This window comes from Protopterus annectens, chromosome 8.part0, assembly GCF_019279795.1.
Source record: "Protopterus annectens isolate FY-2018-M chromosome 8.part0, PAN1.0, whole genome shotgun sequence".
Taxonomy (NCBI): Eukaryota; Metazoa; Chordata; order Ceratodontiformes; family Protopteridae; genus Protopterus; species Protopterus annectens.
Window position 1 is genome coordinate 845,314,951 of NC_056741.1, and position 24,438 is coordinate 845,339,388.

General features: G+C 44.2%; 1 protein-coding gene across 8 annotated transcripts in view; it reads left to right on the forward strand.

The window, feature by feature from the left end:
* FLNA (filamin A) overlaps positions 1-24,438 on the forward strand; it is a 1,106,834-nt gene that overhangs the window by 1,007,390 nt on the left and 75,006 nt on the right. For all 8 annotated transcript variants that reach the window (XM_044080337.1, XM_044080332.1, XM_044080334.1 and 5 more), the window contains one exon: positions 9,933-10,065. In XM_044080337.1, the coding sequence (XP_043936272.1) occupies positions 9,933-10,065 (133 nt within the window). The remainder of the gene's footprint in view (positions 1-9,932; positions 10,066-24,438) is intronic.

A 24,438-nucleotide genomic window follows, 5' to 3' on the forward strand; every position in this document is an offset into this window, starting at 1 on the left:
TAAAATGCGGCTATGATGCACTGGAGGCTTCCTTTAGATCAGCCATGACTGGTACAGTGATCAGAAGACATGCATGGTTAAAAGAGCAGTCCTTACCAGACCATGTTAAATCAAAGCTCCTAGATGCTCCCATGGATAAGCTCAATTTGTTTGGCTCCCCTGCACACAGCAGGTGCTGAAGAAGGTGGAAGAGAAAGCAAAATCTGTCCAGACAGTCAAGGATTTCTTGCAGGTCCAGCCTCCAAGGTTTAGCAGGAACTGGCCTTCCAAGAATTGGTCCTTTCCAGACACCTCCAGAGCTCAGAGAGGCAGGAATAGGCGCTCGAGAGGCAGGGGTCAATCCAGAGGTGCCTACAGGGGACGTCAGTGGCAGGCTAACAACCAGCGAGGTACAGCCACAGATCCAGCCACCACCACTTCCACAGGACAATCACAGTGACTTGGCTCTGGCACCGCCTACCAGGGAACAACTAGAGGCACCCTTAGGCGGGAAGCTAGCCTTATTTTCAGTAAACTGGCATTACATCACAGGAGAGAAATGGATTTTACAGACAATAGACCAAGGGTACAGGTTTCACTTCCATACTCTACCAAGGAAGAGAGGAATGCCAAACCTACCTCCAAATCAGAAGACAGAAGCTCTAAAACAAATCTCTCCCTTACTAAGGATGAGAGCTGTAGAAAAGGTACCATCTATGGAACAAGGGCAAGGATTTTACTCCAGACTCTTCCTGGTACCAAGAAAAGAAAACCAATGGAGACCTATTCTCGACCTGTCCGCTTTAAACACATACCTCATTGTTCCAAAATTCAAAATGCTGACCCTACAGCAACTTCTTCCCATGCTGGGCAAGGAGTCTTGGCTGGTAACTCTAGATCTCAAGGAGGCATACCTGCACGTCCCCATACGACAAAATTGCAGAAGATACCTCAGATTTCTTGCAGGATCAGAGCATTATCAATTCTCAGCATTGCCCTTTGGCTTATCTACTGCGCCCAGAGTATTCACGAAATGCCTGGCATCAGTAATTGCTCATTGCAGGCTTCAGGGAATTCAAATCTACCCTTACCTGGACGACTGCCTGTTACAAGCGGACAACAAAAACAAATTAACAAAACACTTAAAAGGGTCATTCATCTACTGCAAGCCCTGGGATACACAGTCAATATAAAAAAGTCAAGGCTGATACCATCCCAAAGGATAACCTTCTTGGGTGCAGAGCTGGACACATCAAAACAAATGGCATTCCTAACAGTAGAAAAACAGGAGCAACTCTCTCTACTTCATGGCATTAACAAAGCAGAACCAGCTAACAGCAAGAAAAGTCCTGCAAGCCCTGGGTTACATGGCATCCTGCATAATATTGATTCCACATGCCAGACTACATATGAGAAAGTTACAGTGGTACCTAAGGAATTTATGGTCTCAGCACAAGCACAGCCTAGAAACCCAAATTCCAATAATTCCATGCCTGAAGCAAGAATTCCAATGGTGGGCTCAGGCCTGTCAATCAAAGGACTGCCCTTCCACAGCACTCAACCAAGCCAGACCATCACAACGGACGCCTCAGACCTCGGTTGGGGGGCGCACATGCTGGACAAGTGCATACAAGGCTTATGGACTCACGACCAGCTGCACCTACACATAAATCAAAAGGAAATGCTGGCAGTAAAACTGGCAATTCAGACATTCAGACCATTTCTTCGACAGGGTCAACTGTTGATAAGGACGGACAACACCACAGTTATGTGGTACATCAACAAACAGGGAGGCACACATTCATACCCTCTATGCCGGATGGCAATGGACCTCTGGAATGTGGCCCTGAGCTTCAACATTCAGTTACAAGCAATTTTTGTGCCAGGAAAAGAAAATATACTAGCAGACATCCTAAGCAGAACTACCACGGATGCCCACGAATGGATGCTGCATCCGGACATCTTCAAAACCATTACAGGGAAATGGGGACTACCAGAAATAGACTTATTTGCATCCCCACACAATCACCAACTGAAAAAATTCTGCACGAGGACGTACCACCCACTTGCTTGGAAAGTGGACTCCCTATCTTTCAGTTGGAAAAACCTGACAGCATATGCATTCCCACCTCTTCCTTTGATGCACAAGGTGCTATTGAAGATCAAAGAAGACCGTCCAAGGATCATCCTGATAACTCCAGACTGGCCAAGGCAACATTGGTACCCATTACTGAGGAGTATGTCTCGGGGAACAAATATGGCCTCTGCCCCTAGTTCCCTTACTGTTAACAAAGAACAACTTCAAAACCCTGCATCCAAACCTGAAAACACTGCAGCTGGCTGCCTGGAACATTGCATAAGACCAAATAACACAGCTTTATCTCAAAGGGTTAAAGACATTATCTTGGAGGCTCGCAGGCCCTCAACAAGAAAAAATTATTCAGCAAAATGGAAAAGATATCTCATTTGGAGTACTGCAAAAGGAGAAAATGTGTCACTGGTAAACATAGCTAACATCCTGGAATACTTGGCAGAGCTCTTCCACAATGGCCTGTCCTATTCTTCCATTAAGATTCATGCATCGGCTATTTCAGCAGAATACAACTTGGATCCTCCAGTCTTCTCACATCCTCTGCTCAGGCAGTTTCTGAGAGGAATTAAAAATGTAAAACCACCTAGGAAGCCACCATTGCCAGCATGGGACTTGAACTTTGTGCTAGAAAAGTTGACACTCCCTCCTTTCGAGCCAGCAGCAACAGCGGAATTACAGTACTTATCATGGAAAACTGCTTTCCTGCTTGCAATCACTTCAGCAAGAAGGGTTTCTGAACTACAGGCATTAATGGCAGTACAGCCCTTCCTGATCTTCCATCAAGATAGTGTCCATGAGAACTAATCCTACTTTTATGCCAAAGGTGGTCTCCAGAGTATCTTTAAACCAGGCTATCCACCTGCCTACATTCTTCCCCAACCCACAGAACAGGGGAGAAAGACTGTTGCATACCTTGGATGTACATAGACAATTACGTTACTACCTGGACAGGACCAAGAGCAATAGAAAAACTGACCAGCTACTGGTAGCATATGCAACAGGAATGGAAGGAAAAGCAATTTCAAAACAGACAATCTCTAAGTGGATAGGAAATTGCATTAGATTTTGTTACTCCTACCATGGGAAGAAAACTCCAGAAAACATCAGACCTCACACTGCAAGGGCTACAGCCACTACCACAGCTTTTTTACGAGGAGTGGCTACCAAAGACATTTTAGGGGCTGCTACTTGGAGCTCCGTGCATACATTTGCCAAGCATTATAATTTACCCTTGTACTCCAGATCCCGAGCAGGTTTTGCCACTGCTGTTTTGCAAGGGATCTTAACTACACCATAATCTTATTACTCCTCCTCCCCCAGTTTGGCTATGGTATTCTACCCATTTGTAAGGACTGCAGATGCATCCTTGAAGGACATAGTACAGTTTTGTACCTACCATAAATGTAGATGTCCGATAGGCATGCATCTGCAGTCAGGATTACCCTCCCTCCTTCCCCTCTGAGGTACTCCTAGGGTATTTACCCATCTTCTAGCTAGCTGGGGGAATCTATTATGGTGTATTTGTTTGTATATGTGTATTTATTTTTATTTGCTCTCTTATTTGGAAACTTTTGCAATTATCCAAATTTAGCCTTCCTAGAGGGCACCTGGCATCTGGGGCAAGAAACACTGAGGAAGATGGCGTCGGCTGATACCTTTATACCCAAATAACTGCAGCTATGACGTCGGGTGAAGTGCGACATCAGCCGAGGCCAGACCCAGACTTTGGAATCCGGCCGACCGAAGGGCTGCCTGACGACAGGACAACCCATTTGTAAGGACTGCAGATGCATGCCTATCGGACATCTACATTTATGGTAGGTACAAAACTACTTTCTTTCCCTCCTTATGAGGATTCTGATGCTGAGGAATCATTTCATTCAGCTTCTCCCCCTGAGGATTTCTCTTTTGGGGAGACTTTGCATGAAATGAGGGAACATTTCCACTGGGAAGGACAGGAGTTTTTGGAATCTAAGAAAAGACTGAGCGATTTTCTTCTTCTTCCCCAACATAGACCCCTGGCTATTCCTCCTGTTTTGGATATTGTGGATGATGCCTTTTCGGAGGCTAACGTAACCCCTGACTCTTTTCCTCCTGCTCCTGTTAAGCCTGATATTACAGGGTTCCTGATTCCCACCAGTTTTTATACAAGAACCCTTCTGCTGACCCTGAAACCATTTCTCAGGGTCCTAAGGGAGTTAAGGCAGCTTCTGCCAAAAATCCAATTCCTACTGAAAAGGATTCTCGATCCTTAGAAAGATGGGGCAAAAAGGTGTACACTTCTGCTACTTTGTCCATTAGGGCTTTAAACTGTGTTTCATATGCTGAAGTACCAGCAGTTTCTCTTGTCTGTTTTAAAACAAAAGCTTACTTCCATTTCTGCCTGTGCAGATAAGGAATTACATGATTTATTGCATGCCACTGAACAAGTTGGGAAGCATGGTTTACACTGTGGATTTGATGCCTTGGAGGCTTCTTGTAGGGCTGCGGCCTCTGGCACATTCATTAGAAGGCATGCATGGCTAAGGGAACAAAATTTGCCTGAACAAGTAAAAGGCTAAATTATTGGATGCTCCTGTTCAGCATAATGTTTTGTTTGGATCCAAAGCTTGAAGAGGTGATTAAAAAGATGGAGGATAAGGCGAAATCCATGCAAACTGTTAAAGATTTCTTACAGGTACAGCCACCAAGATTTAGCAGGAATTGGCCTTCAAAAAATTGGTAATTTCCTACTTCAGACAGGCCTCAGAGGGGTAGATATAGACTCTCTTGAGGAAGGCCTCAAGCACAAGCCTCTTATAGACCAAGACAGTGGACTGCTTCCACCCCTAGGGGAGGAGAGGACAGGTCACAAACTCAAAGGAAACCAACTCAGACTCCCTCTGGGCTACAGGAACTTCTTGCCTGGAAGCCCCTCTCGGAGGAAAACGCTCTTTTTTTATCAAAATTGGACTCAAATAACCCAAGACAAGTGGGTTTTGGATGTGGTTTTAAGAGGTTACAAATTCAATTTTCATACCTTGCCAAGGCCAAGCGGATGGCCAGACCTCCCAAAGCATCAATGGACGGAGGCCTTAAACCAGGCGGAAGCTCTTTTGGCTATGAATGCCATAGAAGTGGTTCCACTGTCCGAGATGGGAAAAGGTTTTTACTCAAGGCTCTTTCTAATCCCAAGGAAGCAAAACACATGGAGACCCATTCTGGATCTGTCTGTCTTGAACACCTTCCTAGAGATTCCAAAATTCAAGATGCTTACTCTACAGCAGCTACTTCCAATGCTGTCCAAAGATGCATGGATGGTAACTTTGGATTTAAAGGAGGCATATTTACACATTCCCATCAGGCAGGATCGCAGAAAATACCTCGGGTTCAAGGCCGGATCAAGGCACTTTCAATTCTCTGCGCTGCCCTTTGGATTGTCTACTGCGCCCAGGGTCTTCACCAAATGCCTGGCTCCAGTAGTAGCTTACTGCAGACTCAAGGGAATTCAAATTTACCCTTATCTGGACGATTGTCTAATTCAGGCAGACAGCAAGGCTGTCTTACTCCAGCATCTAGAATTTGTACAGAACCTCCTCAAGTTCCTGGGATTCTCTGTAAACGTAAAGTCAAATTTGACACCATCACAACAGATAACTTTTCTGGGTGCTCTTCTAAACACCACAACCCAGATGGCATTTCTGACATCCGAAAGACAATTACAGCTGGCTTCAACTTTCAAAACCTTGGCAACTTTAGCTCAACTATCTGCAAGGAAATTCCTGCAGGCTTTGGGTTACATGGCCTCCTGCATCCTTCTCGTACCATATGCAAGACTACACATGAGGAAAATACAGTGGTACCTAAAAATTGTATGGTCTCAGCATTGCCACAGTTTAGGCATACTGATCTCCGTCCTTCCTTGCCTTCAAAAGGAATTTCTTTGGTGGTCCAGGGCATGTGCTCTAAACAAAGGGAAACCCTGTCTGTCTCATGCCACTCAGATTCTAACCACGGACGCCTCGGATTATGCTTGGGGAGCCCATTTCAAGGACAACTGTCTGTAGGGCCTTTGGACAAAGGATCAGAAGCACCTGCATATCAATTTAAAGGAAATGTTAGCCGTTCAGAAAGCTCTATTGGCCTTCAGGAATCTTCTACAACCAGGACAACTATTAATACGGACAGAACACCGCAGTTATGTGGTACATAAACAAGCAAGGGGAATCTCATTCCTACCCCCTTTGCAAGCTAGAGCTGTGTTCCATAGATCCATGGCTAGTCTGCAATCTGAATCTTCAAGCTCTGTTTCTACCAGGGAAACAAAACTTTCTGGCAGACTGTCTGAGCAGAAACCTTTCGGATCCACACGAATGGATGCTGGACACCAAAATATTCAGGATGATAACAGCAGTCTGGGGATGTCCTCACATAGACCTCTTTGTATCCCATCTCAATCATAAACTACAGAATTTTTGCACCAGGGCTTTCCACAGAGAAGCTTGGAAAGTGGATGCCCTGTCTTTCAGTTGGAGGAACCTCTCTGGATATGCCTTTCCGCCTCTTCCTCTTCTTCCACGGGTCTTATTGAAGATAAAACAGGACAAGCCCAAGCTGATTATCTTGCTGGCTCCAAATTGGCCTCTGCAGTTTTGGTATCCAACGCTAAAAAACCTATGCCTGGAGCCCCCTTGGGTTTTACCTCAGTCTCCGAACTTTCTGTCCCAAAATCAGGGTCAGGTTCTACACTCTCAAGTCAGAACTCTCAGCCTGGCGGCCTGGTTAATCTAGGGCCTTTGATTTCTTCTTTCCTACCCAAGCAGGTTATGGATGTCATTTTAGAGGCCAGACGTCCTAGCACTAGAAAATCTTATGCAGGAAAATGGAAAAGATTTTGTTCCTGGATGCAGGCTCAGGATTCTGATCCTCTTCTTCCTAACATTACTTTAATTTTGCTTTACTTGACAGATCTCTTACATAAGGGTCTCTTTCTCTTCCATTAAGATACATGCCTCTGCTATTTCCGCTCATTATAATACAGACCCTCCCATCTTTTCCCACCAGCTCATGAGACAGTTTCTCAGAGGAGCTAAGAACTTAAGACCTCCCATTCCTGCTTGGGATCTCAACTATGTTTTGGAAAAACTTACCTTGCCTCCTTTTGAGCCTGCTGCCTTTTCTGACTCCAAGTTTTTATCTTGGAAGACAGCTATTCTGTTAGCCCTAACCTCTGCCAGGAGGGTTTCAGAGTTGCAAGCTCTTATGGCTGTGGAACCTTATATTAGACAGCTATTCTGTTAGCCCTAACCTCTGCCAGGAGGGTTTCAGAGTTGCAAGCTCTTATGGCTGTGGAACCTTATATTATTTTTCATCAAGACAGGGTATCTTTGAGGACTAATCCTACTTTCATGCCTAAGGTGGTTTCCAAAGTGGCTTTAAATCAAACTATCCACTTGCCAACCTTTTTCCCCACTCCTCAAAATAAAGGGGAAAGGATCTTACATTCCTTGGATGTACACAGACAACTACGTTTTTACCTGAACAGAACCAAGGACATCAGAAAATCAGAACAATTGTTTTTCTTATGCTTCAAGTTCCCAAGGTAAAGCCATTTCAAAACAGACCATTTCTAAATGGATTGCTCATGGAATCAGATTTTGTTATTCACACCATGGAAAGCAAATCCCAGGGAATATACGGACTCATTCCACCAGAGCTGCTGCCACTTCTGCGACTTTCCTCAGGGGAGTTCCTACCAAAGACATTTTGGAAGCTGCAACTTGGAGTTCAGTGCATACGTTTTCTAAGCACTACAATCTACCTCTCTACTCTAAGTCTAGGGCAGGCTTTGCCTCTGCAGTCTTGCAGGGCCTTTTAGCCGCCCCTTCTTTATGACCACCTCCCTTTCTTTCAGCTTTGGGATTCTACCCTACAGTCATGACTGCAACAGTGAAACACGATGAACATAGTACAGTTGTGTACACCTACCATAAATGTAGATGTTAGTGTCTTCACTGTTGCAGTCTGGGTTTCCCTCCCTCCTGTCCCCTCTTGTTTTTACTTGTGTAGTTCCTTTTTTCACTATTCTGAGGTGTATTTGCATAGGTTGTGGGACCTTTTTCATTTTGGGACTCCTGACATCTGGGGCAAGAAAAAGTGGAGAAGATGGCGTCGGCTGTCTGCTTTGTACTCCTGGCGCTCTGACGTCAGGGAGTGTGGTCGAACTGCCGACGCCGGACCCAAACTTTGGGATTCTGGCTGACCGAGGGCTGCCTGCCGGCAGGGGAGAACCCTACAGTCATGACTGCAACAGTGAAGACACTCTAACATCTACATTTATGGTAGGTGTACACAACTGTACTTTATGGCTTGGTCTCCTCTTAGCTGCCCAGGGTCAGTATTCTATTGACTGAATAGGACCTCCTTGCTAAAGATGAGGGCTTCGGATTTCATTGTGGTTTGTGTGGATGCTATTCTTTGGAGTAGTTTAATGTCAGTATTTATTTTCTCTTGTGTTTTCATTTTTGCATCCATTTCACAAATTGACAAACTCCAGAGTAAGTAGTTTGAGTACAGTGTGGACAAAAACTAAGCATATTTACTTGTAACTGATTTAGTGTAGCATTTTGACTTGGTCATGCCTCCCCTCCATCTTTCTGCCTTCACAATTTTGGGATGAACGGCTTTGTTTAAAAAAATGCTGTTTTTGAGAATTTTCTAGTGTGTTAAGTGAGCTACCCAAGCTTAAAGACCACTCCAGCAGGTTCTAAGCTGTCTTGGTTATTTTGTTTTCTGGGGGGAGATGCTTCACTGGCTACAGTTTCAGTCCCTCAGCCAAGCCCCTGGCAGTTACAATAGTAATGTTGAAAGGGAAGCCTGGTACAGAGTGAGCTGAATAGTTCCCTTTTCCTGGTTTGGATATTGCTGCCATCACAACAGTTTTTACCAGTCTTGCTTATGCAGCATATTCTGCTGTTTTAGGACATTGCTTGCAGTTAAAAATTTATTGAACTAATGTTCATAATGATGTCCCCTATTCATTCTGGCAGATCTATATAGCAGATGCTCAGGTGAGGCATTGGTGTTTTCATTAACCGCCTGTAGTTGTGGCTGGCCAGGGTTTTTGTAGAAGAGCTATACTTTCAAAGATGTTTGTTTAAGCTATCTCTGGCATGTTAGGATTAAACCTATTTAGACGATGTAGGATTGATCAACTCCAGCATGTGACATTAGAAAAAGATGATGGACATATGCCCATTCTTGGGGGGGGGGGTAATTAGTGTGGTGGGCCTTTGTGTTGGATGGCCTTGTGGGTAGGACTACTTGGACCTAGGCATATTTTGTACATGCCACTCCCACCTGATGTACTGTGGTAGCATCAAGTGGGGGGGGATGAGGAAAATCCCAGTTTAGCTTCAGTATTGTGGCACCAGTTTGGTCACTGCCCTCCCAGAACAGTGGGGGGTATTCATAGCCAGCATTGTGACTGCAAAGGCATTGGGGGGGGGGGTGCTGTAAACAAAAGCCAGTCCCTAAGGTTAGCAGTAAGCTGACTTCTAGACAACTATCTTTAAAAGCAAAGTTCTGGGTAAGACCAGCTCTCTTATTTTGAAGGCACTCTTCCTAGTAACACTAGCAAGGAAACTTGAGGGTCAATGCAAACTGTTCTCCAGTAGATGAAAATACTCTTACAGAAGTGGCTCAAACTGCAGCTTGAGGGACACCTGTTCAAAAGCTGTGAAGTAGAACCTGCTGGCAGAGGTGCAACAGTTGTAATTTGTGCATAACTTTTACTCTATTTCAGCTCTTGTAATTAGAGGTTCCAGTTTTTATTAATTTGCTCTAACAAATATTTTGCTTGAAATAACAAATCTGTTTCCAGGAGTCAGGATTAAAAGTTAATCAGCCTGCATCATTTGCTGTGAGTCTCAATGGAGCAAAGGGAGTCCTTGATGCCAAGGTGCACAGCCCCTCAGGAGCCTTGGAGGAGTGTTGTGTCACTGAAATTGATGAAGGTAAAGAATCCTTAATGGTATTTGAAGCATGTGTAATTGTTTAATTTATGGTTTAATGCATATTTGGACACATTTTGGGGATCTGGCTAAAATGGCATCAGCTTTTATGGCTTGGTTGCCAGTGTGGCCACAGACCACAACTATGCTTTGCTGTTTGGTAGAACATATAAAAATATGTAGTGTGGTTTTATGCAATTTCTAAAGCATGTATAATTTAAGAAATGTACATTAGTGCTTCCTTCTCAGTGCACAAAAGGTGAACATTTGCCAGCTTGTTGAGCAGCAGATTTAGTAATGTGTGCTTTAGTTGGACATTCTGCGTTTCTGGATGTTAATGTTTCACTGTTGCCGTCATTACATTTGGGTAATCTGCTGGCAGGTTGCCCTCAGTCGGCCTGATTAACAAAGTCTTGGGTTCTGCTTCGGATGCTGTCCCTTCTTCCATGACGTCAGGTCGTCGGGGGTATAAAACCTGCAGCCGACACATTTTAATCCATATTTCTTGCCGTGCTGTGCCCGAAGCAGAAGCAGTTGGCAAGTGCCGGTCAGCAGACTCCTGAAATTTTCATTTTCAAGTTTCAGAGCCGAAGTCTTCAACCTAAAGCTAAGTACCCCGTTGAGGAAACTTTTTCTTGCTCTTCACCGATGTCAGTAAAAGTTAATTGTATTACTTGTGGGAAGCAAATACCTCCTAAGGATTTTATTTGTACTGTATTCCTTGCCTAGGTCCTGATCACAATGTTTCTTGCTGTCGGTTTTGTGCTAAATTTAACCAACACACTAGGCATCTATATTTTTGCATCTAAATATTTTGGCTCAAGATTCAACTGTCCAGAAATGTAGTCTGTTAGCAATCAGACTACCGGAATTCACAAAAAATGCAAAGACGGACCGTCTAGGTCCAAAACTGATGAAGCCTCTCCTAAGCCAGTCTCCAGTACTCAGTGAGGCGCTTTTGCATCCCCGGATACCCGCTACTTTTGATTCGCAGGCCTCTACAGAGACCCATTCGGAGTCCAGCATGCCGCGAGATACTTCAAGTATTGAACCCACGGATGTCTCTCCCTTAGATGGGTCTGGAGCCGCTGAGCAGGCACTGGCTTCTGAGTGTGTTTTCAGGCCTAAAGATTTCTATATTAAACAGACGCCATCCTCAACAACAAGGCCAAAACCAACTTCTTTGTCTAAAAAATCGACCCATGGACTATGTGCTTAGGCCCCTATGCCTAAAAAACAAGCCATCAAAATGGCTTGAGGATTTAATTACCTTGATCAGGGGTTCCCAGCCCCCTCCTGCTAAGAGGCCTAGGCAAGGCACTGATTATGGATCTTAAGATCAGGTTTCCATTTCTTCTGATCAGGAATTATCTATTCCACCTTATGAGGACTATGATGCAAAAAAATCCATCCCTTCTGCTTCTCCTGAGGATTTTTCATTTGGAGAAACTTTGCATACTTTAAGAGAACATTTTCATTGGGAGAGTCAGGATTTTTCAGGATCCAAAAAGAGGCTTGGGGATTTCCTTCCTCAGCATAGGCCTCTGGCTATACCTCTTGCGCTAGACATTGATGTTTTCTCAGAATCCAGCATGGCTCCCGATTCCCTGCCTCTGGTACCTAGTAAGCCAGACAGATATTACAGGGTTCCTGACTCCCACAAATTTCTTTTTAAAAACCCTACTGCTAACCCTGAAACAATTTCTCAGGGTCCCAAGGGTGTTAAGGCTTCTACTGCTAAACATCCTACCCTTTCTGATAGAGACTCCAGGGTGCTGGATAGATGGGGTAAGAAGTTTACATTTCTGCAACCCTGGCAATCTGGGCATTACTGTCAATTTCATATGCTTAAATATCAGCAGCATGTCATGGGCTTACTTAAACAGAAAATGTTGATTTTCTGACTGTGTGGAAAATAGCTACAGGATTTATTGCGTTCAGCTGAACAAGTTGGAAAGCATACTTTGCAATGTGGTTTGATTCCTTGGATGCCTCTTGCTGTAACTGGATCTGTGATAAGGCATGCTTAGCTCAAGGAGCAAAATCTGCTTGATCATGTTAAAGCAAAATTGTTGGATGCTCCTTTACAACAGGACAGTATTTGTTAAGGCAGAAGAAGTTTTGAAAAAGATGGAAGACAAAGCTAAATCTATGCAAACTGTAAAATATTTCCTACAAGTGCAGCCACCCAGATTCAGTAGGCACTGGCCTACTAAGAATTGGTCCTTTCCAGTACCCACCAGAGCCGCTCAGGTCATACCCAGGGACTCCAAAGGCTCCAGGCTTCTGTCGCAAGGAATTTAGAGAACAAAACAGTGGGGTGCCGCCTCCAAATCTGGAAGTAGCAAGGCAACCCCCATACGGTAAACAGTCTCTGACTTTCCTCTGCCAGTTCCAAGCACTTATCTTTTGGCAGCCTCTTTGGGGGGAAAACTAGCACTTCATGCACAAAATTGGCACCTAATTACCCAGGACAAGTGGGTTTTAAATATAGTATCCCAGGGATACAGATTTCATTTCCACATATTGCCAATTCCAAACGGATGGCCAGATCTTCCTCCAAATCAGTGGGTAGAGGCCCAGAAACAAGTTGTCCCTCATGGATATGGGGGCTATTCAACCAGTACCAGAAAAGGATAAGGTTTTTGTTCAAGACATTTCCAGGTACCCAGAAAAGACCAATCATGGCGTCCCATTCTGGACTTATTCATTCTAAATACTTTCCTGGACATTCCAAAATTCAAGATGCTGACTCTACAGCAGTTACTGCCTATGCTAGACAAGGATGCCTGGCTGGTAACTCTAGACTTAGAGGCTTACCTGCATATCCCAATCAATCGGGGAATCTTGCAGAAGATACGTCCGCTTCAAAGCAGGCTATTTGCATTACCAGTTCTCTGCACTGCCCTTTGGCTTATCTACTGCACCCAAGGTCTTCACAAAGTGCTTGGCACCAGTAATTGCATTTTGCAGACAAACATTCAAATTTATCCTTCAGACAATTGTCTAATTCAGGCAGAAAACAAGGACACTCTTCTACTGGTGTTTGTAAAAGGCTTCTAACTTGCCTAGGGTACACCATAAACAAAAAGAAATCACAACTGGTACCTTCTCAAAAAATTACATTCCTGGGTGCAACTGCCCAGATGGCTTACCTCACGCCAGACAAATCCAATTAATGGCTTCAAGTGGCCACAAAAACCCAGTTATCTGCCAGACAAATTCTGCAGGCCTTGGTTCATGGCTTCCTGCATTAAAATTCCATATGCAAGACTGCATATGAGGGAACTTCAATGGTACCTAAAAAGCTTATGGAGTCAACATTCACAGCCTGGAAACAATGATTCCTATCATTCCTTGCCTGCAGCAAGAGTTCCTTTGGTGGGCAGAGGCCTGTCACCAAAACAAGGGACTGTTATTCATTCCACTCCCTGCCACCCAAACCCTGACTACAGATGCATCAGACTATGCTCTGGGGCACATCTGGCGGGGAGATGCATTCAGGGCGAATGGAGCCCAAATCAAATGCACCTGCATATCAACCAGAAAGAGATGCTAGCTGTACAGAATGCTCTGACAGCTTTCAAGGACTTTCTTCATCCAGGACAACTACTGATAGACTGGGACAACACCACAGTTACATTCCTACCCCCCCTTAGCAGACTAACCATGGCCTTGTGGAACACAGCCTTGACTTACCAAATACATCTACAAGCTCAGTTCCTGCCAGGAAAACAAAGTACTCTGGCAGACTAAGCAGAAATCTTATGGACCCACACGAATTGAAACTGGATCTGCAAATCTTCAGCATGTTGACACGCAAATGGGGGGGCAGACATAGTTTTGGGGTGAGGCAAAAAGATCTATCAGTTGGACAAATTCTGCACAAGAATTCATCCCAAAAAAGCTTGGAAAAGTGGATGCTCTATCCTTCAGCTGGAAAAAACTATCAATCTATGCTTTTTCCCCCCTCTTCCTCTGGTCTCCAAGGTCTTACCAAGTCAGACAGGAAAAAACAAAAATGATTCTGATTGCTCCAGACTGGCCTCTAACACTGGTACCCACTCCTACGCAATGTCAAACCTTCCTCCATGTGGTACCTGCCTCACCTTATCTACTGTTAGCAGAACTTTCAAATTCTACACACTATGCTCCAAACTCTAAATCTTGCAGCATGGCTACTCAACTAATTTCACCAGTTAATCTCTCAGCAAACCTGTGATGGATGTCATTTTGGGGGCTAGAAGGCCTAGCACTAGAAAATCATATGCTGATAAATGGAAAAGATTCTGTGCCTGGAATCGGGCACAAGGAATAAGCACAGAAATGCTCAATATTCCTCAGATTCTGCAATATTTAACTGAGATGCTTCATAAGGGCCTATCTTTCTCTTCCATAAAAATCCATGCCTCTGCCATTTCAGCTCATTACAACACAGAGCCTCCCCTCTTTCATCCCCTGCTAAAGCAGTATCTCGGGGGGCCAAAAATTTAAGACTTCACAGGAGAGCACCAACTCCTGCATGGGACCTCAATTTTGTGTTGGGGGGGGGGGGGGGACGACTCACCCTGCCTCCTTTTGAGCCAGCTGCTACTGCGGACATAAAATTTCTCGCTTGGAAGACTGCTTTTTCTTTTAGCAGTCACTTCAGCTAGAAGGATCTCAGAACTACAGGCTCTCATGGCAGTGGAGTGGACAGGGTAGCGCTCGGGACCAATCCATCTTTTATGCCTAAAGTGGTATCCAGTGTGGCTTTTAATCAGACCATTCATCTGCCAACTTTCTTCCCAAATCCACATAAGGGAGAGCGGGTTCTGCATTCATTGGATGTACACAGACAACTACGATTACTTCTCCTTGAAGACAAAATCTCTAAGAAAATCTGAGCAACTACTTGTGGCATTTGCTGCAGGGACAGAGGGAAAGGCCGTCTCAAAGCAGACCATTTCAAAATGGATAAGCCATTGTATTAGTTTGTGCTACATGCATCATGGTAAACCTGTCCCCAAGGGGATCAGATCCCATTCCACCAGAGCTGCATCTACTTCTGCAGCCTTTCTAAGAGGGGTTCCGACCAGAGACATTCTAGAAGCTGCTACCTGGAGCTCAGTTCATATGTTCAAGCATTACCATTCACCTCTCTCCATTTACCTCTCTCCTCTAAATCCAGAGCTGGCTTTGCCACTGCTGTCCTGCAGGGCCTTATAGCTGCTCCTAATGCTGTATAATTCCATCCTCCCAACCATAGCTTTGGGATTCTACCCAAATGTAATGACTGCAACAGTGAATCACTAAGAACTTAGTACAGTTGTGTACACTTACCATAAATGTAGATGTTAGTGTATTCACTGTTGCAGTCCTGGTTACCCACCCACCAACCCCCTACTTTTCTCTTTATGCCTCTTCTTTCTGTTACTATGCTCAAAAGCCTTCTTGTATTTGCTTTTATTAGGAGGTATATCTTTTGTGTTATAAATTACATGCATATGTAATTTGCTCCCCATTTGAGGGGCACCTGACATCTGGGGCAAGAAAAACTGATTAAAATGGCGGCTGCATGTTTTATACCCCCTGACGTCATGGAAGAAGGGACATCATCCGATGTAGGACCCAAGATTTTGTTAATCAGGCCGACTGAGGGCAACCTGCCAGCAGATTACCCAAATGTCATGACTGCAACAGTGAATACACTAACATCTACATTTATGGTAAGTGTACACAACTGTACTTTTATGCTGTAAATAATGGCATACTTGCATAGGACAGAAATGATTAGCTAACTTTAGCCTTAATCTTCCAAGATCTGGTTTGAAGCTTTTTTCTGAGTGTGGTCAATTTCCCACTAAAATTAACTGTAATGCTACAAACTCCCATTTTCATTCAAATTCAACATTTTCAGACACATTTTGGTGATATTTGGTCTTTCCACACAGACTAGGTAAATTGCTTTAAGCAAGAGGCCATTTTGAGGTGCAGTCCAAGGAGAAATTCCATTACAAACCTATTGTGTGAGTGGAGGAAGGTAAAATGACCCCACCCTGCCCGGGAGGGGGTGACCTGCAGAAGTTGTTACCATGCTATTCTGGTCAGCCTACACCTCTACTTCTGGTACATATTTCTGGAGACCCTATAAAAACAGTTATCCGGCTGCTGGGAGAAGTCAAAAAGCCAGCTTGAAGGGATTGTGGGATGAGGAGAAAGGGAGATATTGGTCTATAGAAGCTGAGGCTCTTACAGCAATAACCTCTGTCCAACAACCTCTGTCCAGTCTTCAGTCTGAGATTAGGCCATGGATTTGTGAAGATGTGATTGAGAAGTTACGAAGTGGACAAATGGCTTGTAAGGATGTATTCCCCAAAGTTAGAGGGTTATAGATGTGTGAACTGGACTGATGGCCGAGATTATAGAAAGGGCATACATGGACATCCGTGAAGTCAAGTAGGTGAAAAAGGTGAAGGACCAGATGAGAGGGCAAGAAATGTGGAAAATGCATAAATATAGTTGCAAGTATAGAAAACTTCTGGGAGACCCTCCTGTTGATCAGGATCAAACACCGGAATGGCTAAGGAGAGGCGAATTAAAACCAAGATATGAAAGGTTAGTACTGGTGGCCCAAGATAGTGAGCTTACGTACACATTGGTTTACAAAGTCCATTGAACATGTGGGAGAAACAGACAAATGTAGTTTTGTAAAACAGAATTTAAAACAGTTGCACACCTCATTGCTGGATGTTCTTCATCTCACATTGCTGCAGTCCTTACATATGGGTAGTCCGCTGTCCTCGGTCGGCCCGAATACCAAAGTATTAGGCTGACGTCGGTCAAGGCGCTTAAAACTGACATCAGAACGTCAGGGTACAAAAGTGCATGACCGACGTCATATCCTCAGTCTTTTTTGCCGCATGGTCCGATGCAGAAGCAGCTTTGCAAGTGCCGTTCGGCGTTCTGAAATTTTTCGAGTTCGGAGTTTCAGACCGAATCCAAGTTGGCCAAGTACCCCGTTGGGGAATATTTTGGTTTTTTCTTGCCTCAGTGTATTACCGGATGTCAGAAAAAGTGACTAATTGTATTTCTTGTGGGAAACAGATACCGCATAGGGATTATCATTCTTTGTGCATTCCTTGTTTGGGGCCTGAGCACGACTTAGTCGGGTGTCGCTTTTGTGCTAGGTTTAATAAGCACACTATTAAGCGAAGGTTGGATTGTGCTAGGCTGGTCTTGATGGCGGTGCAATTATAATATGCCGTCGGATACTCCGATGCCCGCTTCCACGAAGAAGCGCAAAGACAAAGTGGTTAAACCTAGGCAAGATGAGTCGTCCGTTCCGGACGCCGGTTCTTTAGAGGCTTCAGTGGAACCGGTGGTTCCGATGGAGGCTTCTCTGGAGTCTCAGGGGGAGACTTTGATTTTGCAGGATGTGGCCTCTCAAGAGGCAGGTCAGGCTGAAGGGGCTTCTCAGGTTTCTGTACTCCCCTCCCTTCCCAGGGTGGTTAGACCCTCTCCTTCTGTTTCCAAGACTTCTTCCAGAGGCAGGCCAGGTTTAGCTTCTGTTGGTGTCAGTCCTAGTTCTGCAGGGTCTGTGCCTAAGAAGCACATGCTTAAAATGGCAGAAGATTTGATTACTCTGATTAGAGGTTCTTTGCCCCTCCTGATAAGAGGCCTAGGGTGGAGCCAGAGTTGGAAAGTTTTGTACAGGCTTCGATGTTTCAGAGTCTTGGCTGAAGACTTGCAGGAGTACTCTCCTTATTCTGATTCTGATGCAGAAGATTCCACTCCTTCTGCTTCTCCTCCAGAGGATTTTTCTTTTCAGAGACACTTCATTCTATGAGGGAACATTTTAAGTGGGAAGGTCAGGACTTCTCTGATTCACGGAAAAGGCTTAGGGAATTTTTGTTTTACCTCAACATAGGCCCTTAGCTATACCCCCTGTTCTGGATGTTGTGCAAGATGTGTTTTCAGAGGCTTCACTTAATCCTGATTCTCTGCCCCCTGCCTGTTAAACCAGATAGGTATTACAGGGTGCCTGAGGCTCATAAGTATCTCTATAAGAGTCCTAGGGGACCCAGAAACTATTAGTCAGGGACCTAAGGGTGTCAGGGCCTCTGTTGTAAAGAACCGGTTCCTCTAGATAAAGAGGCCAGGGCTTTGGATAGATGGGGAAAGAAGGTCTATACATCTTCTACCTTAGCAATGAGGGCTTTAAATTGCCAGTTTCATATGTTGAAATATCAAAATTTTCTTCTTTCTCAATTGAAATCTAAGGTGGATGCTCTGGCAGAAGGCATTGAGTGTAAAGAATTACAAGATTTAGTGCATGTCTCTGAACAGGTGGGTAAGCATTCTTTACAGTGTGGTTTTGATGCTGTGCAGGCCTCTTCTAGGGTGGCTGCCACTGGTTCAGTTCTTCGCAGGCACGCCTGGCTTAAGGATCAGAATTTATCTGACCATGTTAAGACAAGGATTTTGGATGCTCCTTTGCAGTCTGAAGTGTTTGGTCCACCTGTGGAGTCAGTCTTGAAGAAAATGGAGGACAAGGCTAAGTCTATGCAGACTGTTAAAGATTTTTTGCAAGTTCAGCCTCCGAAGATTAGTAGAAATTGGCCTGCTAAGGGGTGGACGTATCCTTCTGATTCTCAGTCTAGGGGTAGGTCTAGGCATGCTAGGGGCAGAGCTCAGAGTTCCTTCAGACCTAGAACATGGAGTTCACCTGCACAATCTTCGAGTGAGGGCAGGGGCCAGTCCTTTCGTAAACAGGCCCAATGACCTACTCTTTCAGTTGCCAGATCCTTCTTGCCTGGCAGCACCTTTGGGAGGACGGTTGGCACTCTTCAAGGAAAATTGGATTTTAATTACCCAGGACAAATGGGTATTGGATATCATACGCCAAGGTTACAAGTTTTATTTCCATACCTTGCCCCCTTTCAAAGGCATGCCAGACGTTCCTCCTCAGCAAAGACTAGAGGCTCACAATCAGATTTCTCTACTACTTCAAATAGGAGCTATACAACCGGTCCCTCTGCCAGAAGTGGGCCTAGGATTTTATTCTCGCCTGTTTCTAGTACCAAAGAAAGGGAACACGTGGAGACCAATTTTGGATTTATCTATCCTCAACACATATCTGGACGTTCCCAAGTTCAAAATGTTGACGTTACAACAGCTTTTACCTCTGCTGGGCAAAGATCATTGGATGGTGACTCTGGATCTCAAGGAAGCTTACCTTCATGTTCCTATCAGGCCCAGTTGCAGGAAGTATCTGCGTTTTCGGGCTGGGACTTTTCATTATCAGTTCTCTGCATTGCTCTTTGGCTTATCTACTGCGCCCAGAGTGTTCACGAAGGTTCTGGCTCCAGTGGTAGCTTTCTTCAGGCTAAGAGGAATACAAATCTATCCTTATTTGGACGATTGCCTGATTCTGGCTCAAGGAAAGGACGAACTTCTTCATCATTTACAGTATGTGATGGCAGTGTTAAGATGCCTAGGGTATTCTGTGAACGAAATAAAGTCCAGTCTAGTACCCTCTCAGGATATGTGCTTTCTGGGTGTGAGACTGAATACAGCATTCCAGATGGCCTTTTTGACCCCGGACAAACAAAAGAATCTTTCTCTATTTCCATCAATTGTCTCGTCAGTCCAGGCTGACTGCAAGGACAGTCCTTCAAGCCTTGGGGTTCATGGCATCTTGTATTCTGGTACTTCCCAATGCCAAACTGCATATGAGGAAGCTACAATGGTATCTCAAAAATGTATGGACGCAACACTGCCAAGATATGGACACTCATTCAGATAATACCTTGCATTCAAAAGGAATTTTTGTGGTGGGCTCAGGAATGTCACCTAAACAAGGGACTCTCTGTGACCCGACCAGAGGCGAGTCAGATTCTAACGACAGATGCCTCAGACAAAGCTTGGGGAGCTCATCTAAATGGAAAATGGGTACAAGACACGTGGCCTGCCAGACTTCAACATTTACATATCAACTTGAAGGAGATGTTAGCAGTCCAATTTGCATGGATAGCTTTCAAGGACTTACTTCTTCCAGGGCAGGTGTTGATTCAAACAGACAACACAACTGTCATATGGTACATCAACAAGCAAGGGGGGACACATTCATACCCTCTATGCAGACAAGCAATGATTTTGTGGGAGACTGCTCTGTTTACAGCTAAATCTTCAGGCAAGGTTTCTGCCAGGGACACAGAACTCCTTAACAGATGTGTTGAGCAGACAAATTATGGATCCCCACGAGTGGAAATTGGATCCTCATGTATTTCAAGAATTGACAGTGTTATGGGGAACTCCAGACATAGATCTGTTCGCTTCTCCACTAAATTACCAGTTGCCAAAGTTTTGCACAAAAAGGTTTCATCCCACAGCTTGGACAGTGGATGCTCTCTCATTCAATTGGAGCAATCTTCACGTGTATGCCTTTCCACCACTGCCTCTCCTCCCAAAGGTACTCCTGAAGGTCAGACAGGACAAGCCAACCATGATTTTAATAGCTCCGGATTGGCCTCGACAGCACTGGTACCCATTACTGAGAAGTCTGGTTGGGAGCCTCCATGGCCTTTGCCTTCGATTCCACACCTGCTGTCTCAGGAGAACAGTCATTTACTCAATGTCAAACTTCACTCTCTGCATCTAACAGCCTGGCATATTCTGTTTTAAACCCTGGAGGGTCTCAGCTTCCACAACAAGTTTTGAATGTTATTTTGGAGGCCAGAAGGCCTAGTACAAGGAAAGTTTACGCAGATAAATGGAGGAGATTTTTAATTTGGAGTACAGCAAAGGACTTTGATGTTTCTAAACCTAATTTAAGTGTTGCTCTTCAATACCTTACTGAGTTATTGGACAAAGGTTTGTCCTTCTCCTCTATAAAGGTTCATGCTGCAGCAATTTCTGCTCACTATGACTGTGACCCACCATTATTTTCTCATCCTTTGTTTAAGCAATTCCTTAGAGGGGCAAAGAATATAAGACCCCCACGTAGAGCTCCTACTCCTCCTTGGGATCTCAATTTTGTGTTGGAGAAACTCGCTCTACAACCTTTTGAGCCTGCAGCTACTGCCGAGTTGAAATATTTATCATGGAAGACTGCTTTTTTGTTGGCCATTACCTCTGCGAGAAGGGTTTCTGAATTACAGGCCCTTATGGCGGTTGAGCCTTTCTTAATTTTCCACAAGGATAGGGTGTCTTTGCATACTAACCCTTCCTTTATGCCTAAAGTGGTTTCTAGTGTGGCTTTAAACCAGACTATTCATTTGCCTACTTTTTATGCAAACCCCCAAAATAAAGGGGAGAAGATTTTGCACACTTTGGATATCCACAGACAGTTGCGATATTATTTGAGCAGAACTAAAGGGTTCAGGCAGTCTCAGCAGTTGTTTGTTTCATTTGCTTTGGGTTCTCAGGGCAAACCTATTTCAAAACAAACTATTTCTAAGTGGATTGGTTTTTGTATTGCTTTCTGTTATTCCCATCATGGTAAGGAGATTCCAGTTGGGATTAGGCCTCATTCCACTAGGGCTACTGCACTGCCACTTCTACAGCTTTTTTAAGGGGGGTGGCTACTAAAGATATTTTGGAGGCAGCTACTTGGAGTTCAGTGCATACTTTCCCTAAGCATTACCACCTTCCACTTTACTCTAAATCTAGGGCTGGTTTTGCCACTGCAATTTTACAGGGCATTTTGGCAGCTCCTAATGCTTTATAGTTTTGCCATCCTCCCTTACCTCTTCTTTGGGATTCTACCCATATGTAAGGACTGCAGCAATGTGAGATGAAGAACATAGTACAGTTTTGTACCTACCATAAATGTAGATGTTCGAAGATCCACATTGCTGCAGTCCAATTTACCCTCCCTCCTTCCCCTCTGTAGTTAGAGGTGGTTGTGCGGTTTGGGTTGTAAATTTTGTAAATATGGTTAGTGCAGGGGTGGTTAGTTGTTCTTTGCTGTTTTTTTTGGCTTTGGCCTTTCTTTTTAGGGCCTTCTGACATCTGGGCAAGAAAAGACTGAGGATATGACGTCTGTCATGCGCCTTTGTACCCTGACGTTCTGATGTCAGTTTTAAGCGCCTTGACCGACGTCAGCCTAATACTTTGGTATTCGGGCCGACCAAGGACAGCGGACTACCCATATGTAAGGACTGCAGCAATGTGGATCTTCGAACATCTACATTTATGGTAGGTACAAAACTGTACTTTATAACATACTAATCGCAGGAGGACTGTATGCTGAAAGGCATAATAAGGTGGCAAGACTGTTGGAGTGGAGATTGTGCAATCATGGTATTGAAGTGGCTGAAAAACACTGGAAACATGAGCCACAAAGCATATATCACACGGGATCACCCATTCCCAGTAGTTCAAAAGATAGATGCTAGAAATCCAGATATAGTGGTCCATGAAAAGACAAAAGGAGCATTGATTGAAATTGCCACATCTACTGACTACAGTGTCTTGCATACAGACAAGTCATAAAATATCAGGATTTGCAGGCAGAAATGAGAGCAATGTGGAAGAAAGATACCCAGATAGTTCCAATAGTAGGAACAACGGGTTTCTATTTAAAAAAAAAAAAAAACTAAAATCATATTTAGATATTACCAATACATGTAACCCCATATGAATTGCAGAAGTCGTTATTACTGGGCACATTGTGGGTGAGGCTGACATCAAAGATTGAATCCATACTAATTTAAGAACTTTAATTGTACTTTGACTTGGGAATGGGGCCCATTCTTGTCATGGTATTCAAAAGACTTAAACATTTAAAAAAAGGTGAAGAAAATGCAACTTGCTGGATGTAGAATATTAAATGCTTTTAAAGGTTTACCACATATTGTGGAAAGAATCTCCAATATTGGTGGCATTTTCATCCTCCTAAACCTGCACAAAATAGACTAAAGAATAAAATTGATATTTGTATAGAAATAGACCATTATCTCAGTAATTGAGAACCTTGCTTGTATGCTGTTTTGAAGGTGCCTGTCCTGTCTTGATGCAAGAGCAGTTCTCGTGATTTAAATCTGATCTGACAGTCCGGAACCTCTCTAGGATCTACAGTTGTGATAAAGTAATTTGGCTTTCCTCTTCGAAGGTATTGTGCTTGTTGCCAGTAGTCACTATAGCATAATACTGAATGAACTAAGCAATTTTCTGCCACTTGCGCAATTGTGTTGTGCACATACGTGAAAAGCTTCTGCCTTTGCAGTAGGAGGCAAACTATGTAATCTAAGATCGAGTGGCATCACCTGGACTGTCTTTGATTTAGTACTGCTGTAAATGCTGACAGTTCAACCTTGCCACTCTGACAGTAGGATAAACTTGGCCTGCCATGAAACAGAATGGTGCTGCTTGACTGGAGGGCATTTTGTGAGTAGCCCTACTTCCCCAGCTTTGCAGAACTCACAAGCACAAACTGTAATGGTAGACCAGTGCTTCCTCCCTGTGGAGGAAGTGGATTTTACTTGCTGTAGGGCCAGAAATAGTTATGAAAACTGACAAGTTGAGCCATTGTCATTCCATACATGAATGTTGAGGGCCTTGATGGAGGCATGCCTTCCTTCTCCCATTATGGTGAATGTGTTGGGTGCAGGTACAAATTCCCCCTCTCTGTTTTGCCTGCCCTAGAGACGGTGTCCAAGACTGTTCATGATCTGTTGGTAGAGGGAACTTTGGTCTGTGGTTTTCCTCTGGTTCCAGCACTCTTTCAGGTAGGGATTTCCCAAGTAATCCAGACCATGTCAAGTCTAGACATTGAGGAAATGCTTGAGATTAAAGGGTGGTGTCACTGTATCCTTTAAGCATTGTGGCCCGGTTACAGTGGTTGACCTAGTAAAGCTTCTGTTGGTCACTACCTTTAGCAAAACAAGCATCTCCCTTTTCCAGACAATTGCAGATTTACCTTTAGTCTCCATTGAGAGACTAGCCTTTGAAGACTGCTAGTATTGAAATGGACAATGACCATTTCTCTTGCCTTTTAGCTTGCCCTTTAGGGGCCATAATTTTGAGGTCTTGAGGCAAAGGTTCTGTTAACTGGCCATAAGTCTCTTCCTTACTTGAAGTACTACATCTGGGGAAAGAGGTCTGTCTTGCATATGGAACAATTTATCAAAATGCTGGTTTGGCAGTTTGGAAGCAATTGGTCTCCTTTGCATGTGCCTGCCTCTGGCCACCAAGAAAGCAGATTCCCAATACAGCCCAGGCATCTTTAGAAAATGTGTTCCCATTCAGTATGGCACCTACATACTGAAGCATTTGGTGACTGTTTACCAAAGCTCTGAACCCTAGACTGCAAACCCTTGACTGCAATGACAAGTTTCATTTTGCTTTTGGATGGTTTGAGTCCAAAGATTTCAAGATGAGGCTTAGTGTATG